The following is a 23467-nucleotide window of genomic DNA, read 5'->3' as shown; positions in this document are numbered from 1 at the left end:
TACAGACACGTATTTTAGGATTCATTTTCACAGCTTTTATGATTTGTCTGTCATCAGCTACTGTTGTTTTCTCAGCCGATCAGGTCGTTGTTGGTTGCTGGTGGTTTCCAAACTCTTGATTTCTCCATGCCCATTGTTTTTGCTAGAGCTCTAACTGACTTCCTCCTTTTCTTTTAGCATCCAAATTGCTTGCTTTTCTCTCAAAGTCAGCTCCCTCATCTTCATCCTGGTTTGTGTGTGTCATCATCGAATGCAAGATTCAGAATACAGAAGTAATAGATATAACTGATACGACACATAACCTGCTTTTAATATCTGAAGAATTAATGCAACAGGACACAGCTGATCACACAGAAAGACCTGTGAGGCAACTAACTGTTCCAATACTTATGCTCACATCAGATAGAGGGATGAAACCCTAAAAGTGCTGAACTTCTTAGCTGGTAAAACATCTGTGTTGAATCACCCAATAATAAAATGTGACATTCTGTAGTTTTGTCTCATATTCATCTTTTAATCATATTTGTAAATGTCTTGACTCCACAGCCAACAGAGCAATTTTGTCTTTACTGTTCCAATACTTTTGGAGGGCACTGTATGTGTAGATAGATAGATAGATAGATAGATAGATAGATAGATAGATAGATAGATAGATAGATAGATAGATAGATAGATAGAATCATAATTCACTTAAAAAATCACTTATTTTGCCAACCGTTGGGAGAGCAGGGTTTCAGATCCCCCCCCCCAAAAAAAAATGTTTTTTTTTTGTTTATGCCCACAGATAGTTGATTTAGAAAAAGCCTTTTAATTTGTCACAGTATTAAATGAAAACATAACTTTTAAAATGTTACCTGGAAAATATTTTTTTATTTATGTAGTATATTTTAATTATGTATTACAGCATATTCACATGTATATTATACATGAGTGACGTGTATATTTTTTTTGGTCCACTATTTGAGTGAATTTAAAATTATAAACTTAGTTATCCATATATATCCAAAAAATATATTTTGTTCAGTTTTTGCCCTCATATTTCCATATACCCTTTGTGAGATCCTTGGACCCTAGTTTAAAACCCCCTGCACTAGTTGTCACAAAACTGAGTCACGTTCTAAAAGCCACAAAACTCCAAATTTGATTTCATGGCATCTTTAAAAGCTGGACTATTTTTAACTTGACTTGATAACTTTTTGAATTATCCTGAATAGTTTTACCATGCAATCTGCCCAAGAGCTAAAGCACAGCGTGCTCTCAGCGCACTAATTAAAACCACCACCGCTTTTAAAGAAGAAAAATACAGATAAACTAGTCGACCTCACTAATGCACTAGTTGGTTGTTGGACCCACCCCTAGTAAATGTTCTCATAAAGCTCATGATGAAGTTAAATTCAGTGGGAAGAGATCTTAGAGACAGCACAGATGGGAAGGGAGAGAAAGAGCAGGAGACAGATAAAGAGAAGCGAGAGGAAGAGGAGCAGGATAAAATGAAAGCCGTTTATAGATTTATTTCTAATCTGCATAAGGTAATTTATGCCTCTGTTGTGCTTTGCCCAAGAGGCCTTTAATGAAAGAGCCCTTGGTGAACACAAATTATGAACGCTCACACACTCTATAGGGAGGAATACATAGACAAAAAAAATCATAGATTGGCTAACATTTGCTGCACTAATCAAAACACACTTGTTTACACACAGACAAAATTGCCTAATTTTTCATAGCGTAACTCAGTTAAACACGTATACACACGCTCTCCATGCATATCACACAGAACTGTATCTAATTTGCACTTAATTACTGTACGTTTCCGCCAGCGGTCTGACACCAGAGTGTGTGTTTGTGTGTTTACTCCTCAGGCTGTTTGTTTGTATGCAGTCAGCATATTTAATGTCTGTGTTAATATGGCTGTTAATGAGTGTCTGTCCCTGTGAATGTTGCATGATGTCCTTTTCACTCCATCGAGGGAGAAATAGCAATTGACCGGGAGGAAACCAATGAAAAAAGGAGAAATAACACTGAGACAGAAAGAAAAAGAGAAACAAAAGCTTTTAGAGAGCAAAAGAGATAAAAGCAATGTAGAAGGAAGATACAGAGTGACAGAAAGAGAAAATAGACAAGTACATCAACACTGAGAAAGAGAGAGCGACTCTAATGGGGTGTACTTCAATTTCTCCCGACGTTCAGCTGTGGTAATGCAACGGCAAAAAAGACAATCATCATTCTGTTAATTTCTTTTTAACTACGCCTCCATTATAGCAATGGGGTAGTATCGATCAGATCGCTGGGTTTCGTTGAATGTGTGCTAGAGAAAGTTCAATGCTCCTCTCTCCTTTCACCATCACAGCTACACGGCATATTTTGATAGTGATTCCCCTTAACAATGTCTGCCTGTCAATCAGGCTTCAGTCTCACAGCGATTTTCTCCCACTTGAAAATGACACTGCCTGCAGTTAATTCAGTTGCAACACAGACTGCTTTCAAACATGCAGTAGAGTTCGAGATCATTTCAGGCTTGTGTGTGCTGCCTATTTTAAACCTTATTTATAAAATAAAATATAAAATGGAGTGGGGTCTGAGACCACTAGTGACAATGCTTCTATTTTGCATTTTAATACAGTATTTGTCTTCTCTGTGCTTTATATTATGAGCATAATAATCTATTTTTATTGAGCCCTAATGAAGAAAATGTAAATGTAATTTCAATTATGTGTCACAAGCACTTTATGTGCTTATGACTAGTCAAGTGGAGCCAAAATATCATAATTCTAGATGATAGAAGAATTTTAGTGTCATTGCGGAAACACTGATCTATATAAAATTAAATATTAATGTATAATACATAGCTCTAATCTGTATACTTTGAGTATTGCACTATTGAATGATTTTGAATTCTACTGTATTTTATATATATTTATTTCCGTAATTTTAATGGTGCAATGTACGGATTGGTTTATAGACAACAAGTGTACAGTTAATCACTCAAATTTCACTTTTTTTGTTAAATACAATGTTAAAATAAGTTATATAAATGAGCAATTTTCTGTAATACTTTATTTTAGGGTATCTTAACCTAGTTGCTTATTAGCATGCATATTACTAGAATAATTAAGCACATATTAATGCCTTATTCTACATGACCTTATTCTATATCCCTAATCCTACCCAATACCTAAACTTAACAACTACTAACTATTAATAAGCAGCAAATTAGGAATTTATTGAGGGAAAGGTCGTAGTTAATAGCGAATGTGTTCCCTATTCTAAAGTGTTACCCAATTTTCATCAGTTTGATCTCATTTGTAGTTATTTAGGTTTATTGTTCACAATGTATTTATATTGTATTTTCTCCCTATTATGTTTATGACTTGAATGCATGTCATGTTGTAATAACAAATGGCCAATTTTGGAGGAACAAGTTTTCCAGGTGCACTTTGAAGGCAGTGTAATTTATTTATTTATTTTTTGATAAGCTGGAACAAGATATGAAAATGCTTTTGCCAGCAGCAGGACCGGTTTGTAAACATTTGATGGTGCTAGTAGCGCAGAAAATACACTTCATCAGACTGACCGTTCAGTATTCATCGTAAATTTACCTACTTGGCTGCAATTGGCCATTTCGTTTTTACAACAATTTGCATGCTGATTGGTGTTTTGATATATCCATCTTCATTGTTTATTGTCACACCATTTCTCCCATTTTATTTGGGCTTACACCTCCTCTAGCTATTATTTAAAGGGGTCATATGGTGTGATTTCAAGTTTTCTTTTCTCTTTGGAGTGTGTTCACAAGCTGATTGTGTATAGATAAGAATCCCTGAAGTTGCAAAGACTAAAGCCTCAAAACCAAAGAGATATTCTTTATCAAAGTTAAGACTCTGCCACGCCCCCCTAAAACGGCTCATTCAAACACGCCCCCACATGTCTACGTCACGATGTGGAAATATTTGCATAAGGCGTGGTTTCAGTAACTGCAGTAGTGTTGATGCAGCCGTGACAGGGAGAAGCTGTGTGTTTCTAGGCGAAAGCAAAAGCACTTTATTTGGCCTTCCGAAAGTAGATGCAACAGAACAGCAACGCATTTTATGGACGACCGTTTCGTGAACCTAGGAGAGGAGGTAATTCTGACTTTACTATGACAATCTGGCGCTTCTGAATCAGCGACTGTATGTATGTTTTGTTATTAGTTTAAGTATTTGCTATTGACTGTTCAAATGCAGAGTTTTGCGCATCGTGTATGTGTGTGTGAGAGAGGGAGACACGGTCACACAACCGCGGCTTGTGTGTGTGAGAGAGAGAGAGAGAGAGAGACAGACACACACACACATACACACACACACAGAGTCACAGAGATCAGAGAGTGTACAGCCCATAAGAAATTGTCTTAATCGCGGCTTGTGTGCATACACATACAAGCTTCATCACTGTTTCTGTCACGTGACTCTGTTCCCTTCTCGGGCTTGAACTGTTGGTAAAACTGAGGACATTATTAACTGTCTTTACATTTATTTTCAAAGCTAAAGCTCGCAGTTATGGAAAGGTTACATTTCTGACGTGGCTTGTGGTGTTCGGCCAATCACAATGCACTGTGCCAGTTGGCCAATCAGAGCAGACTGTGCTTGTCGGAAGGAGGGACTTTGTAGAAAACTAAGTGTTTGAGAGAGTCGGGGCATAGAGGACCTACAATAATGTACAGTATTCGAAAAATAATTTGTTTTTTAATCATTAAAGCATGTCAACATATTCTGTTACACCAAGTACACAAAATAATGATCTTTAAAAAGGCATGACCCCTTAAAATAAGAATTAAACGTTTGAAGTAATTTATTGATTACAAATTAAATATCTTGTATTGCATATTAATCATAGATATTGTCTTAAATTTGAGACCAGAAAGACAGAAGAGCCACAAACTGCTTAGATAAAGGGGCTCTGAGGCAAAAATGCATTGTTGCTTGAAATGAAATGAAGCACTGATGCAGTGGCACCTTAGATTTTGATGTCACTTTGCATGCATCTTGTTAATTGCATTATTGATGTGGTGTTTAAAACTGTTTTTGTGATTAAAACCCTGTATTTAATGACTTTTTAATCCTTGTCTTGTTGGAAAATTGGTCTAAATTTGAAAAAAATAAATAAAATAAAATTACGCATCATGTATTTAGTTAGGAATGTTAGCTATTATTAAACAGTGTACCTTTTTTTCTAAACTGCGACAAATTAATAGCCTAATTCTTCTTTCCTCTCTAAACCAGCCTGCTATGCAATCATTCTATTGACTTGTACATGTACTTAAATGGTTCTTATAGTTAGTTTTTTCCTTCTTTTTTTCAAGTTTGACAATGTCAGTTGTCAGTGTTAGGTGTATGTTGCATTTTGACACTTTAAAAGACGAGCGACCTTCATCAAACAAATTGTTAGGTGAACTGACAGCTGCATGCCGATTCAGTGCGCTTTTAAAATGCTGCTACCACAGTCAGGCCGTCCATAAAGCCTTGACACGCTATTGAATTCTGCTTTAGTTTCATTACAATCGGTACAACTGGAATAGAATCGCTCTAGCATGTAGAGGCCGGCAATAGATGTGCGCTAAGCGTCCACTAAGCGAGCGAGTGTGTTTATGCATAGGCTATTCTTTCAATCTTTTTTTATCATGTTTGTATTGCGATAACATCCTGCAGTTCAATATTCTCCCCCAGTCCAATGATCTGTGCTCGTGTGCGGGTCTCATTCGCATACAACAGGATGCTCAGGTTTCCGCAGTAATGCAGAGAGAATGAGATGAGATTGTAATTGCCTTCTGTGGATTCTCGCGCTGACTGATACATGCGCGCATTCGCATGGGCATCCAGGCAATCAGGCAGCGGTCGCCTCACATTAGCCTGTCTTTGATGACCTAATCTGGGTCTATAATGGCTCACTACCCTTTCAGCACTGTTTGGTCCACTTTTTTTTCTTCAATCTCAAATCGTCCCATTCATCCGTATTTCCTTGTAATGCCTTTCATTATATCTGTAAGCCTCAACACACATGCCTGTCAAATCCTCCACCCCTCCCCCAGAGTGTGTGAAGCTTTATTTCATTACACCGTTTTATTGATATTAGCGGTGGCTCTCTGAAGTGGATGCATGCTGATAAGCTCCAGATAAGACTGTGTTTGCATGTTTAATCCTGTTGATCTCATGTTCTTCCAGACTGACTCTAGAGCAGAAGGAGCTCTGCAGAAGTAGATTGAAGCTTCTCAGCTATCTGGACCGCTTGGCCACTTATGAGGTAACACAATTTGGGATACTAAGCTGGTAGCACTTTATACTACCCTAATTTGCATATCATATTTAGCCTATACTTCAAAATTTACACTTATCGCTCTGATCACTCTAGTATGCTTTTTTTGCTCTTCAAAACTCTGTGGCAACACACACTACAAAAAAGGACTTCTTAATGAGTTGTTAATGAGTTTTTTTGGACTTTTTTGTTTTTCAGGAGAAATTATCAAAAAATATGTAGAACAAAATAATTTGACTTGAGAACCACTGTATAAGATACGTTTGGAATATAATTGCATTTTGTTGTAATGTACTGGTGACTTTCACCTTTTTTACTTGTTTATAAAGCACAAGCCTGTGCACAAAGACATAGACTTTACAGATGTATTTTCTAAAAATAAGTTTTAATATCTTATTCAGTGTTGCTTCTCAGCTAAATACGACCTGCATAATGTTTCTTTTAGATAATGTAATATTTTAACTGGAAATTAATTAATTAAAACAAAAAAGATTATGAAGAACAGCTTTTTAAAGGGTATTAAGCCACCAGTCCGAGTGTTTCTAATATACTCTGTGTGTAAACAAACAAAAAAAAAAAAAAAAAAAAAAATATATATATATATTCTACTGTATATATGTTTCATGTCTAGATAAATATTTAGGTTCCGTTAAAAAAAAGGTTTCTCTTCAATTCACCCACTTTTGTCAGATAGTTAATTTTAGACCCCGTCAACACCGATTTAGTATTCAGCTGCTGTCATTTCAATCCCTTGATGTGATTTATGCTTGTATGTGAAGGTTAGACAATTCTAACCGAGGTAATTTCCATATAGAAGGCACAGTAGCAAAAACAGCCTGCTTATTTCTACATTGCAACAATTTTATTGCAGATATTGCATGTTGGTCAGTTATAAATTGATAATAAAATGATACAGACCACCTTCTGAAGTAACTTTGATCTTCCTGAAACCATAAACCCACTGCGAATGGCATGACTAGGATTTAGATATTAGTCATTTTTATAATCTTAGTCATTTCATCTCACCATTTTCTGAATAAAATGATCAATGTGTGAGCGACTTCATATCATAATGCTTTGTTTCAATTTAAAAGTCATCAGCAGGAGAGTGCCGTCGTTTCATCCTAGCGCATAGTTAATGTCCTGCTCGTATTGTGATGGATGGCCTTTGTCTGTGTCTTCATCTGTAATTGATTTCTATGGGAATAGTTCTGAATGTAACCAGACCTCTGAGACATTAAACACACACGTGCACACACATACACATGGAGGCCCTGTCGACTTAAAGGCTGTAATTGTAAATGTCAAAGCGATAAATGTCAGCAGTGTGAACAGGGAGGATTTACCTCAGGCGTATACATGCGAGACCCTCTCCTGAACTCTTATGTTCGTTTTGCTTTCTTTCTGTCTCTAATCCAACTTTTTTCATCACTTTTTTTCAGGAGATTCTGGGTGGACCTCATGCAGCAGAGCAGCGATTTGATGCTGAGTTTTTCAAGAAGTTCCGCAATCAGAATATTGTTCTGTCAGCAAGAACGTACGCAAGGGTAAATCTCTTTTCCTTTGTTCTCCGTCCATGATGCGAGCGTCTGTAACGGGGTCCCGCGGCGTGAGTTATAGTCACCATTTCACAGTTTTGTGGATAAGTGTGTGCGCCCTCGCTAGCGTGTGGCGTAAAATATGGATTCCCTCCATATTCTGTGAGTATTTAAAGTGTAGTTGGCTGATATATGGTCACCTGCCCAATGCAAAGCCTTCTGGGGGTTTGTAATGTGGGAAATATTGCTGCAGAGTATAAAGCTGTCCGTAGTTAGTTCTGTTTCATAAATCATCTATTAATTATTTATCTCTATCAATCTTGTTTCTCTCGTCTCGTCTCTTTTTCTTTCTTAGGAGAGCAACGTGCAGGCGTTGGATATTCTCTTCACTCACCACGGCTCTGAGCTGCTCCAGCACCGGCTCGCTGTTCTCTGCAATTTCCCAGAAACCACCTCTCCTCACGAGTACTCCGATCTTCTGCCTAAGGCAGGGTAAGAATTACTTATTAGAGGATGCCGATCTACAGAGAACAGGATAAACTAAAGCCACATAAATCTTTTTGAAAGAGCCTAACGGGAAAAGGTCATTTTTAGATGACTGGTCCACTGAAAGAGGTTATTAGGCGTATGACCGAATGAGGTGCTAGTTTAAAACAGGTCGGTTATGTAAATGAGACATTTTGCAGTGCACCTTTTCCATATGCGCTTTAGTCTTTGAGACCTTAAGATTATGAAATAACTGCAGGCTGTGAGGTTACCTGCAGGCTCATGGCCAAAAATACTAAAAAATAAACGCTGAAGGGATATGTTTCACAGCCGTTCAAAAGTTTAGGGTCGCTAAGATTTTTAAGTCTCTTATGTTCAAAATCCTGCATGTATTTCAGAATTTATAAAAAATATTGATGCACAATAATGTTGTGAAAATAATTACAATTTAAAAAAATGTAATTTATTTCTGTGATGGCAAAGCTAATTTTTCACTGTAGTCTTCACAGTCACGTGATCCTTCAGAAATTATTCTGATATGCTGATTTGGTGCTTAAAAACAGTTTATTATTTATTATCTTAATCTTATTTTTGAGAAACTGTGGTGATTTTTTTTTAATTTAAAGGGCATTTTGGTTAAAGCTTTGATAAATTTAATAGATCCTTGCTGAATACATAAAAAAAATTGAATGGTAGTGTTTATGACTGTCAAAGTTAATACATCAAATGTGTGATTAAATGTTTACTGTAGTTAACTTTTAATTCTAAGTTTAACATCATTAACACGTTTATTCAGCTTGATGTTTTAATTTTCTGTATTAAGTTGTATGTATTCTAAAATAAAAGAATTGATTGAACTGACACACACACAAAAGTCCCCCATTTATCAGTAAATGATGATGAAAGACCCTCTTTATGGCTAAGTTAATAATAAATCAAACCTAGATGGGCGTTTAATAAAAGTAATTTGCAATCTTTGTTTCATTTGATTATTATCAAAGCTCACACATGTGAAATGTGACTTACCAGTAAAATACTGTGAGTCATAGTAACATTAACGTAAACACCAGTATAATACTGCAGATCAGCAACAAAAATATTTTAAAGGGTTCACCCAAAAATGAAAACTGTTATCATTTACTCACCCTCATTTCGTTCCAAACCTGTATGAGTTTGTTTCTTATGTTGAACATAAAATATATTTTGAAGAATGCTGATAATCAATCAGTTGATGGTCCCCATTGACTTCCATAGTATCTTTTTCTATGAAAGCCAATGGGGTCCAACAACTGTTTGGTTCTTCAAAATATCTTCAACATTATAAAGAAACAAGTTTGGAATGACATGAGGGTGAGTAAATGAAAAAAAAAAACTAATTTTGGGTGGTCCATAAAGTGCAGGTAAAATTGATTTATGTATTATTGTTTATTTAACTCTAGTTTCTCGTTTGCAGTTTCCAATAAGTCTCATATATTCAGAGGCAGACAAAGTACCCAACTTCATTACTTGAGTGAAAGTACAGATACTGCTGGTCAAATATTACTCCATTACAAGTAAAAGTTGTAAAGACAGATTTTTACTTAAGTAATAGTATAAAAGTACTTCCTTTTAAAAGTACTTAAGTACCAAAAGTAAATGTCAATGCACTGTTTGATTATTGTTGTACGTAATACTTGCAATACCTCTGAAGCAACTTACAATACATTACACCTACTGAATACACTGTCTAGCTTGTAGTTTCTTTGGAATAAAGAGCTTTTAGAATGTTAAAAACCTATGGGAAAGAATTATATATATATATATATATATATATATATATATATATATATATATATATATATATATATATATATATATATATATATATACACACATACATACATGCATACATACATACATACATACATACATACATGCATGCATGCATGCATGCATACAAAGAAACAAACACATACAGTCAGGTCCATAAATATTGGGACATCGACACAATTCTAACATTTTTGGCTCTATACACCACCACAATGGATTTCAAATGAAACGAACAAGATGTGCTTTAACTGCAGACTGTCGGCTTTAATTTGAGGGTATTTACATCCAAATCAGGTGAATGGTGTAGGAATTACAACAGTTTGCATATGTGCCTCCCACTTGTTAAGGGACCAAAAGTAATGGGACAATTGGCTTCTCAGCTGTTCCATGGCCAGGTGTGTGTTATTCCCTCATTATCCCAATTACAATGAGCAGATAAAAGGTCCAGAGTTCATTTCAATTGTGCTATTTGCATTTGGAATCTGTTGCTGTCAACTGTCAAGATGAGATCTAAAGAGCTGTCACTATCAGTGAAGCAAGCCATCATTAAGCTGAAAAAACAAAACAAACCCATCAGAGAGATAGCAAAAACATTAGGAGTGGCCAAAACAACTGTTTGGAACATTCTTAAAAAGAAGGAACGTACCGGTGAGCTCAGCAACACCAAAAGACCTGAAAGACCACGGAAAACAACTGTGGTGGATGACCGAAGAATTCTTTCCCTGGTGAAGAAAACACCCTTCACAACAGTTGGCCAGATCAAGAACACTCTCCAGGAGGTAGGTGTATGTGTGTCAAAGTCAACAATCAAGAGAAGACTCAGAGTGAATACAGAGGGTTCACCACAAGATGTAAACCATTGGTGAGCCTCAAAAACAGGAAGGCCAGATTAGAGTTTGCCAAACGACATCTAAAAAAGCCTTCACAGTTCTGGAACAACATCCTATGGACAGATGAGACCAAGATCAACTTGTACCAGAGTGATGGGAAGAGAAGAGTATGGAGAAGGAAAGGAACTAATCATGATCCTAAGCATACCACCTCATCAGTGAAGCATGGTGGTGGTAGTGTCATGGCGTGGGCATGTATGGCTGCCAGTGGAACTGGTTCTCTTGTATTTATTGATGATGTGACTGCTGACAAAAGCAACAGGATGAATTCTGAAGTGTTTCGGGCAATATTATCTGCTCGTATTCAGCCAAATGCTTCAGAACTCACTGGACGGCGCTTCACAGTGCAGATGGACAATGACCCAAAGCATACTGCAAAAGCAACCAAAGAATTTTTGAAGGGAAAGAAGTGGACTGTTATCCAATGGCCAAGTCAATCACCTGATCTGATTGAGCATGCATTTCACTTGCTGAAGACAAAACTGAAGGGAAAATGTCCCAAGAACAAGCAGGAACTGAAGACGGTTGCAGTAGAGGCCTGGCAGAGCATCACCAGGGATGAAACCCAGCGTCTGGTGATGTCTATGTGTTCCAGACTTCAGGCTGTAATTGACTGCAAAGGATTTGCAACCAAGTATTAAAAAGTGAAAGTTTGATTTGATTATTATTCTGTCCCATTACTTTTGGTCCCTTAACAAGTGGGAGGCACATATGCAAACTGTTGTAATTCCTACACCGTTCACCTGATTTAGATTTAAATACCCTCAAATTAAAGCTGACAGTCTGCAGTTAAAGCACATCTTGTTCATTTCATTTGAAATCCATTGTGGTGGTGTTAGAATTGTGTCGATGTCCCAATATTTATGGACCTGACTGTATATACATATGCATGCATGCATGCATGCATGCATACATACATACAGTGGTGTGAAAAAGTGTTGGGCATGTTTGTCACACTTTAATGTTTCAGATCATCAAACAAATTTAAATATTAATCAAAGATAACACAAGTAAACACAACATGCAGTTTTTAAATTAAGGGTTTTTTTATAAAGGGAAAAAAATCCAAACCCACATGGCCCTGTGTGAAAAAGTGTTTGTGCTGTATAACTTTACAACAGCAACACTGCTTTAACAAAAAAGCAAAACAGCAAGACTTAGTTGACATCAAAACAAAAATGTTTAAAATGTTGTCTAATCGCTTTCGCGGTACTTTGATGTCACATACGGAACGGTCTGTGCAGTGCTGCTTCAAGTCCAAGTTCAAGTTTTATTAGGAGACGCACAACAGTTCTTGTGGCTTTATAGGTAATATTTTCACTTACACAATTTAGCAAAATCAGACAATATTGTGTCTAATATATACCACAATATTAACTTATTATTGAATTGTTATGAATAAATATCACATTTGCAACTGGTCAGTGTTCAAAAATGCTGGGAAATCACTTCATGTGGCCCTACAAGAGTGATTACTGATAAACCGTCTGGGAAAAAAAGAAAGTCACGTTTTAGAGAAGAAAAAAAATCACCCACTGACTTTCAAAGCTGCTACATAGTAACGACTTTCTACTTCGAGGACCTTGATAGAAATGTAGTGGAGTGAAAAGTACAATATCATAAGTCATAAGTTTACAGAAAAAAATAATACTCGTGTAAAGTACAGATACTCAAAAAGTGTACTTAAGTACAATACTCAAGTAAATGTGCTTAGTTACTGTCTGCCTCTGTATATATTGGCAGCCAGATTTTTTTCCTGGTGTGTTTTAAGTTTTAAGCTCCGTCAGAAAGAAAGATTTCTAGCCAGTAGGTGATAAAAGTCAGGGACTACATCTTCAGGACAGACATATCTGAGCTCACTCCGAAAGACCTCAGATATTTGAGTCCAGAACAATGTGTAACAGAGCCATTATATTTAAGAGCAGACACGCCTTGAGCTCAGACGTCTTAAATGTCAAACATCAGATATCCCAAGACAGTCGGCGAGATTGAATCACTGACCTCTGTTACCAGAACAACCTAAGTGACCGGCAAGTTCATCCCGACACTTTTACTTTTGTGCTGCGCCACTGCTTTCAGTGGCGCTTGTTCTTTCCCCGAAATGAGGAAAAAGTGGTTTCATTTAGAAACTCAGTTTAGCTTGATGTGTATTTAAGGAGCAATTAATCACGAGTGGCAGACAGCTGTACGTAACATCTGTAGTATTACTTGACTGATTTGTCATAATTACTTTTAACAGCATCTTTTGACAGCCATCTTAAAAATAGACTTCAGTTTAGCTTTAATTTCCATTTCACCTCATAGCTGAGCAAGAAGAAATTAGATTTTGCATATTTGAAGGCGCTAATACGGTGAACGCTTTTGTGGTGTCGGGTAAGACTTCCTTAGGGATTTTGCACAGATCTTGTTCGCCGATGACACACTCCAAAAGTGTGCTGTCTCTTTTGACGCCCTCAGAACTCAGACATGAAAGACTGATGTAATTGCTCACTCTAAATATATACACGAAAAGAATCAAAACAGAGGAAACAGGCAATAGCTTCTACACCTACGCTTCTACACTGAGATGAGGACTCTGTGAGAGCTCTGTTTTGTACATATTGTAATCTAGTAATGTTTTTGTTAGGTAGGTGGTTATACACGCTTTGGTGTGTGTATGGGAGTGCGCTGATTTAGTGGACAGGTTTGTGTGTGTTAAGAGAGAGAGAGAGAGAGACACAGAGTAAGGGCATTTGCAACCCCCCCCCCCCGTAATGTTCCAGTAATGGGGGTGACAGAATAGATTTAGTGTATTGGATTCGGTCACCCTCCTTCCGCCCATTCTCTCTTATGGAGGTCAGTTGCCTCTGCAGTGACCATCCATCACAGCTCAGCAGCTGGAAGCCGGTTTCCTTCTCTCCCCGGCCTGTGAGCGCTAACAGTGCTGCTGCAGGACTCTCGCCGTACCAGTGGTCTCTCGCCATCTGCCGTCTCTGCTGGAAAGAAACCCAGCCAAATTAAGTTTTCTTTTAGACTTTTTTTTTTTTTCTACCGACTCTGTTGTAGAAGGTTATGAGTTGTATATATGTAGTGATAGAATTCAACATTAATTTAATATAATCCTTTTTAAATTGGAGCATTATAATATTTATTAAACAGATTTAACTAAACACATTTTACATTTTAAACTAATTTTGTTTTTGTTTTGTTTTGGTTTGGGATTTGTTTTAGGCCTCAGATCAGGATCTTTTGAACTGTGCTCACATGCATGCATCACTTTTCAGTCATGATATGAAGGAAAGGACTAAGTTTTCCACGACATTTTTTGCATTGCCAAACACCAATCATCATTTTCTTCAGAAAATATAACCGCCTGCTTTTTCGTCTCTTTGGTTCTGTTCCCAGTCTTCAAAATGGCCAGTGGGACAAATTATATCCAGTTTTCACATTTTTAGGTTGTTATTTGTTCCATTTTCGCCTCCAAATCACTGTATTTTATTCTTGTCCATTTCCAGTATATGTTTTCAGTCCTCTAACAGAGTTTGCTCAGCTGAAGAAGATACATTAGCTCTGATGACTAGTGCATTTTGTCATCTCTAAAATGTTTCTTCGGTGTAACTTCTGAATCAGCTGGTTATTTCTGACAGTTTAGTTTGAGTGTTGTTGTGAAATTTATTTTAGTATAGAACTACTTGAGTAGTCGCTTTCTTAGTAGTGGCTTTCAAAGTTTTAATTACCTTTAAAAGGACACCAAGAATTGTGATGGGTTGGTTAGTTGGTAAGTTATTTAGTTGGCTAGTTAGTTAGTTGAAGTTTCAGAGTTGTCTTTGACACCAAAAAATGTACACATTGTGGTTAGTAAGTTAGGTTGTTTATTTGTTAGTTACTAGCTTTAATTGTCTTTGAAAGGACACCAATAATTTTAGTTAGTGGCTTGTTTTGATCTCTTGAAGCTGCAGTTGTCTTAGAAAGGACACAAAACCTGTGGTTAGTTTGTTGCCTAGGTTGTTTGTTGGGTGGTTGGCTGGTTAATGGCTTGCTGTTTTAGATGTCTTTAAAAGTAAATATGTAATTTTAGTTAGTGCCTGGTTTTAATCTATTGAAGTTTCAGTTTTCTTTAAAAACAAAACAAAACTAAAAAAACTAACCAACCACAATTTTTGGTGTTTTTTTCAGTTACACATCATTTTAGGGTCTCTTAAGTAGTTGCTTATTAGCATGCATATTACTAGAATATTAGCCATTTATTAGTAGTAATTAAGCACATATCAATGCCTTATTCTACATGACCTTATTCTACATCCTTAATCCTACCCAATACCTAAACTTAACAACTACCTTGCTAACTAATAAGAGGCAAATTAGGAATTTATTGAGGGAAAAGTCATAGTTAATAGTGGATAAGTGTTCCGTATTCTAAAGTGTTACAGAATTTTCTAATTTGACCAAGTATATTTAATCTTGGCACTTCATTATTGATTGCATAAATCTTGCTTAGTTACTGATATTAATAATTTGTTGGTGTTCTTTCTTTCTTTCTTTTCTAGTGTGGATAAGAAGGGTAATTTGTCTTTCATTCCTTGGGAGGAGAGTCGACACCGAGATCTGGACTGGTGTGAAGTTCCTGAGTGCAGGTAAAATCACATTGGTTTTTGTGGTGGTTGAAATGTCTGTTTATCACTGATGACTGTGTGTGTATTTTCTTTAGAGGAGTGGTGGAGACCAACCCAGTGGATGACTTTCACTTCTTATATGAGGAACAACCAGAACTAGAGAGGTTTTGTAGCGCCAAACCCTCTATCACACTGCTGACTGAGTGGTACCTGACCAGGGCACAGGACATAGAGAGCAATTCCCGCCAGGTACACAAGTGCACACACTGACAGAAGCTGACAATCAAACACGTATCAAAGCACACTGCTTTCTTTTGCACTTTCGTTTGACTGACACCTTACCCGGCTGAAAAACAAACTTCCTCAGACATACATGCCAGATGCACATCTGACTCACAGAAGATTTGCTTCCTTCCAGAGTGACAGTTACTGCTGTCCCAGAGGGCTGTTAGTGTTGAGAGATCAAATGTGGTGCTAGATAACACTGTATCTGTCTACTGTGGCCCTCTTAATGGACAGATATCTAAACCGTAATGAGACCAGACCGAGCTTTCTTTCTTTCTTTCTTTCTTTCTTTCTTTCTTTCTTTCTTTCTTTCTTTCTTTCTTTCTTTCTTTCTTTCTTTCTTTCTTTCTTTCTTTTCTTTCTTTCTTTCTTTCTTTCTTTCTTTCTATGCTGTTCTAAGATACATATTTCTAAAAGAACAGCTTTAAAAGAAACTCTAAATGGCACTGATTTTCCACAATTCCACAAATACTTTTTATTTTACTAAAAGCTGCGATTGCAGTGGGGTCCAAAAGTCTGAGACCCGTATTTAATATGCTTTTAATTTTCATTTTTCTGATTTAGTACTTTTTTGTCATTATAAATGGTATTTTAAGTGTAAGATTTTGAGTGCAGTTAAATTGAAAAATGAACATGCATTTCAAAATATCTTGGTTTTTGTTTTGTCCTCTTTCGCTTTAATGACGGCTTGTCCTTTGTTGTGTAGTCATAAGCACTTTGCAGTAAATGCTATTTTGTACAATATGTGCTTACATTGTACAAAAGTCATCTATTGAGCAATATTTTAAATAATTTCTAAGTAAATGGAGCGTAGATGTTTTAGTAGTAATCCCATTTGGAGAATTTTAGTTATTACAAATACAGTCTAATTTAAAGTGAACATTTTTGGCCTTCAGATTTCTGAAATTTCTGTATGATTAGTCTCAAACTTTTTGTCCTCACTGAATATGACCATTATGACAACTGCTATCACTCAACTGTAGGCACAGCCTGTTTCAAGAAGTGCTGCAGAGCAGGAGAGACATCACTCTGTCAGGACAGAGGTTAAAGCAAGGAGAAAGGGCTGCTCTGAAAGAGCCTGACATGTGAAGTGAGTGAAGGAGGACTGGCGGCGCCTGGAAGCAGATTGAAAGTACAAAAAAAAAAAGAAAGAAAAGAAATCTAGTGTAAAAGGGTGTGAGATCTGATCATCTGAGCTCTGCCTGCCTGTTTGGTCCTTATAGAAGGGAAGAACGGCCGAGAACGATGGCAAAATGTTTGTGCATGTAGAGATCAATACTTCTGTTCAACCAAAGCCAGATGTGCGTAAACAAGCGTGTGCTGTTTGCAATCATTTATTTGTAAGGCAAATACACGTACTGCTTTTGATCCTGATTTAGTGTTATGTTAAGCAGCTCTGCTTGTAATAGGACTGTTGTATCGTGTTGTTGTGAAGGCAGTATTGCTCCAGAGGTGTTTGGCTCTTGTTAACTCCAGTGTCAAGGGTTTCGGTTCCTACCAGGTGAGAAAACAGCAGCAATCATTTCCTCTACGCAGGCATCCACTATTGATTGGCTCCATGTTCTGCCTGTCAGCTGGTAGAGGAATACCAATCGTCAGCTCATGATGTGAACTGTATTGATGGACTGCTGAGGCGGGTGGGATTTCATCGACTGATTCTACTTTTTACGCATCTGTTAGGGGATTTTTACTTGTAGCATTCTCTCGTTTTTTTTATTGTCAGTCTTTTGTATTTTTGCATCTCTTTTTGATGTGGTCTGACAGTTTTCATAGATTCAGATTTTCACTCAATTGTACACACTCTTTTAACCCTTAAATGCATGAAAGTCATGGCCAAAAATATTGGCACCCTTGGTAAATATGATCAAAGAAGGCTGTGAAAATTAATCTGCATTGTTAATCCTTTTGATCTTTTTATTTTAACAATTCACAAAAATCTAACCTTTCATTGGATAATAAGAATTTGAAATGGGGGAAATATCATAATGAAATAAATGTTTTTCTCTAATACACATTGGCCACAATTAACGGCACCCTCTTATTCAATACTGTTTGAAACCTCCATTTGCCAGTTTAACAGCTCTACATTTTTTCCTATAATGGCTGATGAGTTTAGAGAACACCTGACAAGAGATCAGATACCATTCCTTCATCCAGAATCACTCCAGACCCTTTAGATTCCCAGCTCCATGTTGGTGCTTCTTCTCTTCAGTTCACCCCACTCATTTTCTACAGGGTTCAGGTCAGAGGACTGGAATGACCATAGCAGAAGCTTGGTTTTGTGCTCAGTGACCCATTTTTGTGTTGTTTTTGAGGTTTGTGTTTGGATTATTGTCCGGTTGGAAGATCCAAACATGCCCCTTTATAAGATTTCTAACAGAATCAGTCACTTATTGATTTTTTTATCTGTTTGCATTTGATAGAATCCATGATTCCATGTGTCTAAACAAGATGCCCAGGACCTCCAGCAGAAATATAGGCCCACAACATTAAAAATACAGCATGGGGTACTTTTTATCCCAGTGTTCACCAAACCCATCTTGAGTGTTTGCTGCTAAAAAAGCTATTTTTTTTAGTTTCATCTGACCATAGAAGCCAGTCCCATTTGAAGTGCCAGTCCTGTCTGATAACTGAATATGCTGGAGTTTGTTGTTGGATGAGTGAGGAGAATTTTTCTTGAAATCCTCCCAAACAACATGTGGTGATGTAGGTGCTGTTTGACCAATTTTTTTTTTAAGGTTTTCTGACCTCGAAACGCAACCTTTTCTCTACAATTCTCCAGCTGTGGTCCTTGGAGAGTCTTTAGCCACTCAAACTCTCCTCCTCACCGTGCATTAGGACAATATAGACACACCTCTTCTTCCAGGCAGTTTCATAACATTTTCTGTTGATTGGAAATTCTTAATTATTGCCCTGATGGTGGAAATGGGGATTTTCACTGCTCTAGCTCTTTTCTTAAAGCCACTTCACTTATTTGTGAAGCTCAATTATCTTTTTCTGCACATCAGAAATATATTCTTTGGTTTTTCTCATTGTGATGGATGATTAAGGGAATTTGGGCTTTGTTTTCACTCCTATTTATATTTCTGTGAAACAGGAAGCCATGGCTGGATAATTTAATGTTAATAATCACCCTGGAGTGCTAAAAATTGTGAATATGAATGGGAATATACTTCGGAGATTTTTTTACTCTTAAGAATTTCTAGGGGTGCCACTAATTGTGTCCAACGTGTATTTGAGAAAAGCATTTATTTCATAATGAGATTTCCCCCTATTTTAAATTCTTATTATCCAATGAAAGTTTAGATTTTTGTGAATTTTTTTAAAATAAAAGATCAAAAGGATTAACAATGCAGATTAATTTTCACAGCCTTCTTTGATCATATTTACCAAGGGTGCCAATATTTTTGGCCATGACTGTATGTATATATGATTTATTGTATAAAACTGATATTATTTACTTTATGATGATGATGATGATTTATTTTATTAGTATTTTTAAGTAGCTCCTTAGAGGCAAATTTCTTAAAATATTCTCTTAAAATATTATATATGTGAACTATATTTTAATGCACAGTTCTGCTTTCTACATTTCTAGGAGGAAATCTGATGCCAGTTACTAAAAACTGTTTTCTTATTTGAATGTGTTAGACAGTACTTCCCTCTTATTTATATTGTACGTCTGTATTAGATTGCTTAAGCTTTTTGATTGGTCCACACAGGTTGATTGTGCTCTGTCTCTGGTACGTCTGGGAAAAGAGAAGAACATTCCTGGGCTGGAGGTGCTGTGCGACGACCTGGTTACCATGGAGACACTGGTGTATGAGACGTCATGTGACCTGAGTCTCACACTAAAGGAGCTGCAGCAGCTCAGGGACATTGACAAGCTCCACCTCCTCATGAAAAATGTATGTTTTGAGGCTGTTCTCTCTTTGTTTTGCTGTCTACAGCCTCCTTCAACACTTGTATTATTATGTTCACATTTAACACCGCCGTCTATATATAATACCGACATAAGTGTAATGTTTTATTCTTGTCTCAAGTGTCAATAGCTATACTGTAAGCACCTCGTATTGATTTAAACACCTCTGCTTCGCTCAACAGTCATATATACTGTATATTTAGGCAGCTCTTTATATAGAGGAGCACTAGTGAAAATGGTAAATCTGTGAGAGTGTGTGTAGATTTGTGTTTACAGGGGTGGTCTCATTACGACTGCAGAAAGCACATCCAGCGGGCTTGTTTGGATTTAATGCTTTCATTAAAAATGATTTAATACTCATTTGCTCGTTTAAAGGGAAATGCTGTGAGTGGGTGAATCGCCATCTTAGCATCTGTTTACTAGTGATACTTTTAATGTTTTCTGAGGGAACACTCAATTCAATCAGAAATGAACATTCTGTCAGCTTTTACTTAACCTCATGTCGTTCCAGACTTTCTTTCTTCTGTGGAACATAAAAGGAGATAAACTGCTTCTGAAAGGATCTGAATGATTTCTTCATTCAAAAGGACACTCTTTTTGAAGCTTTTTGAGACTCCTGTCTCATTTATTGAAATTGGAAAAACAGTAATCTATACGTTCTTCAGAATTGCCCGTTGTGTGTTTAATGAAAGAAAATCATACGAGTTTGGAACGACATGAACTTTTCGTTTTAAAACTGCTGTATTTTTTTCTGAACAGAAGACACTGTCATTTACTGACTGTTGTATTTTGTGATTTCTTTCTGTTTTAGTCCACTGAGGATCGATACGTGAGGAATTCATTCCAGTGGATGGTCCCGTTTCTACACCGCTGTGAAGGACAGCGTGTGGGCTCTGCCTCCACTTTGCTCAGAGAATATCTGGTCACCCTCGCCAAAGATGATCTCGCACTCCCACTCAAAATCTTGCAGCACTCAAAGCCAGATGTAAGCCAAACCACACTCATATACTTGACTATCAAAACAAGTACATATGATATGCTGTTTTAGAATTAATCCATTTTAAAATACTAGCTATTAACCATAATCTACACCCTAACCCATACCACTTCATGAAAACTTTTTTTAAATAAAAAAAGTAATATTTAAGTAATTAATAATGATATATATTTTTTAAATGAATTATAAATGTTATTAATCTTTATATTATTTAATGTTTTACAATAATGTTTTTATATATTTTTATTTATTATCATTTTTTGTTACTTATGTATATTTTTATTATCAAATTAGTTTTTGGCGTCAGATTTATATAAATAAGTAAACACACACTTGTACACATGCTGTTATGAGGATGTCCTGTTAAAGTCCCCCTGTAGTGAAAATCAAGTAGTTTTTTTTAGTTTTTTTTTTTTAGTTTTTTTTTTTTGAGTTGTTTATTTGCCTATGTGGTGTTTTTAATATGCTTTTAGCCAAGTCACGTGCCAATCCATTAATCAACACCATTGCTGAGTATTTTCTCCTTAAAACTGTAGTTTCCCAAAGGCTGTCCCAGAAACATGGCAGAGCCCTTCACGGGCCTTAGATTTAGGCCCTAGCCCGGCCCTGGCCCGAGACGCTCAGGCCCTAGCCCGGCCCTGTCCGACAGCTTATCAGAATTACCCCCCCCGAGTCTGACCCGAGCCCGTCTTTTTTTTTTTTCTTCTCCCAAAACAGATTATACTACTATTTCAGCTATTAAAATTGTTCAGTTTTGTATGTAATGGCAAAGTGATTATATTTCGTTTCATTTTTTTAAGTTAATTTGGAAACATTTGGAGCAATTTTTATTCATTAAATATACGTTTTTTTCCTCTTTTTAAAGTAATGAACAAGCGGCCAGCAGCAGACTGTGAGCTGATCATAGCCTATGCTTGATCAATTTAGCCTTCTCAAATCACGGCTTCATGACTTGCCTAAAATAAAATCTACAGATATACTAAAACAGTTCGAGCATATAACAATGTTTAAACGTTAAACCTAGATAAATGTGCGCTATATCCACCCGTTTGTCTGGAGAGTGGAAGCTAAAGTGCGCGTTGCAGGACATGGAGGCGCCAGTGCAATCACTTGGATTTATTTCAATGGAAACAACTTAACTTAAAATACGCAGGAATGTTTGCTCATAAAGGTAAGAGTAATAAATCATTCGGAACTGTAAAGGGTCTACTTTTTTTGTGTGCACTCACAATATCAACAAAACGTTGTGCTTTTATAAAATAAAGAACATGATGTGCTTTCTGCCGTCTCGATCTTGAACAGGAGCGCTTCACAAAAATGAACCGAAACTCAGCGAATACATGCCTCACATACATAAATATGAAGTGACATACTGCCAAGTATGGTGACCCATACTCGGAATTCGAGCTCTCAATTTAACCCATCCAACGTGCGCACGCACAGCAGTGAACACACACACACACCCGGAGCAGTGGGCAGCCATTTATGCTGCAGCGCCCGGGGAGCAGTTGGGGGTTCGGTGCCTTGCTCAAGGGCACCTCAGTCGTGGTATTGAGGGTGGAGAGAGCGCTGTACATTCACTCCCCCCACCTACAATCCCTGCCGGCCCGAGACTCGAACCCGCAACCTTTGGATTACGAGTCCGACTCTCTAACCATTAGGCCAAGACTTCCCCTAGAAATATCTTCCCCATATATATATATATAGAAAGCTTTAAATGACTACTTAACGAAATGAATCAAATCGAAAACAAAAACTCTTTCATTATAATCATAATCCGTAAAGATGCACTTCTCTCTAAAGGCGGTCTAATGAGAAGATGGAGAGTCAGGGTCATCATCTTCATCTTTGCGATACTCATACAGAAAACACTAGTTTATTAATAAATAATTCAAATATCTCCTTACTATTTCCCCCTGACACATTCATGGTAATTACTTTTGCTGGGGCTTTGTGGCAAGCTTTAGCCTATTGTGTGCATTTGAACGCAGAACTCTTCAGCTGCGCTGACGGCACTCATGCTGCTGTTGGACACTAAACACCGCCAGCACGGTCTCGTGTTGTTTCCACCAGCGCAGCTATTTTTCATCACTAATTGATGGATGTCTAAAATATAAAAATAAGGAGAAGCCTAAAACAGGCCCGAGGGCCGGCCTGCGTCTGAACTATGAAAACAGGCCCGAAGCCCAGCCCTAGGGGCGTAAAAAAGACAGGGCCCATTGGGCCCGGGCTAAAATGCAGGGCTCTAAAACGCGGTTTGAAACAACCCTCGGTTTGCGACGTGACAATTCAATTTCCAATCACGTCAAGGGATAGATTCCTATCACTAGCATGCAAAATATACCAATACCAGCACAAAACCAAAAATAAATGAGAGCGAAAAACCCATGAAGCTGTGGTTTAATGTGAATTTAGAACCGCTAACTTGCATTAAAACCCACGGCAACAGTGTAAAAGTAGCCCGGAGTCAGACCCACCTCTCCCGCATCGGCGTCTTCACTTCACATGCGTATGCTCGCGAGCGCAAATTGGAATCACAAACGGCTGCATTTGAATCTTCAAGACATTTTAGGACACAACATAGTCAAATAAGTAACTTTAACGAATGTTACAGTATTCACTGTAGTTGTCCGCTAACAAAAAACATAGTTTTATCAGTCATT

At 37.2% G+C, this 23467-nt stretch overlaps 2 protein-coding genes across 3 annotated transcripts in view; both read left to right on the top strand.

Moving 5' to 3' along the window:
• Window positions 1-23467, top strand: part of LOC306879751 (enhancer of rudimentary homolog) — a 1222178-nt gene that overhangs the window by 227698 nt on the left and 971013 nt on the right. The window lies entirely within an intron of this gene.
• LOC306879746 (NBAS subunit of NRZ tethering complex) overlaps window positions 1-23467 on the top strand; it is a 199484-nt gene that overhangs the window by 24371 nt on the left and 151646 nt on the right. For both annotated transcript variants that reach the window (XM_079432914.1, XM_079432913.1), the window contains exons 19-25: window positions 6195-6273; window positions 7728-7832; window positions 8179-8315; window positions 15535-15621; window positions 15696-15849; window positions 19608-19793; window positions 20619-20792. In XM_079432914.1, the coding sequence (XP_079289040.1) occupies window positions 6195-6273; window positions 7728-7832; window positions 8179-8315; window positions 15535-15621; window positions 15696-15849; window positions 19608-19793; window positions 20619-20792 (922 nt within the window). The remainder of the gene's footprint in view (window positions 1-6194; window positions 6274-7727; window positions 7833-8178; window positions 8316-15534; window positions 15622-15695; window positions 15850-19607; window positions 19794-20618; window positions 20793-23467) is intronic.

Source organism: Barbus barbus (genome assembly GCF_936440315.1).
Source record: "Barbus barbus genome assembly, chromosome: 14".
Taxonomy (NCBI): domain Eukaryota; kingdom Metazoa; phylum Chordata; class Actinopteri; order Cypriniformes; family Cyprinidae; genus Barbus; species Barbus barbus.
The sequence above is the reverse complement of the archived record's forward strand: the minus strand, read 5'-3'. Positions and strand labels throughout refer to the sequence as shown.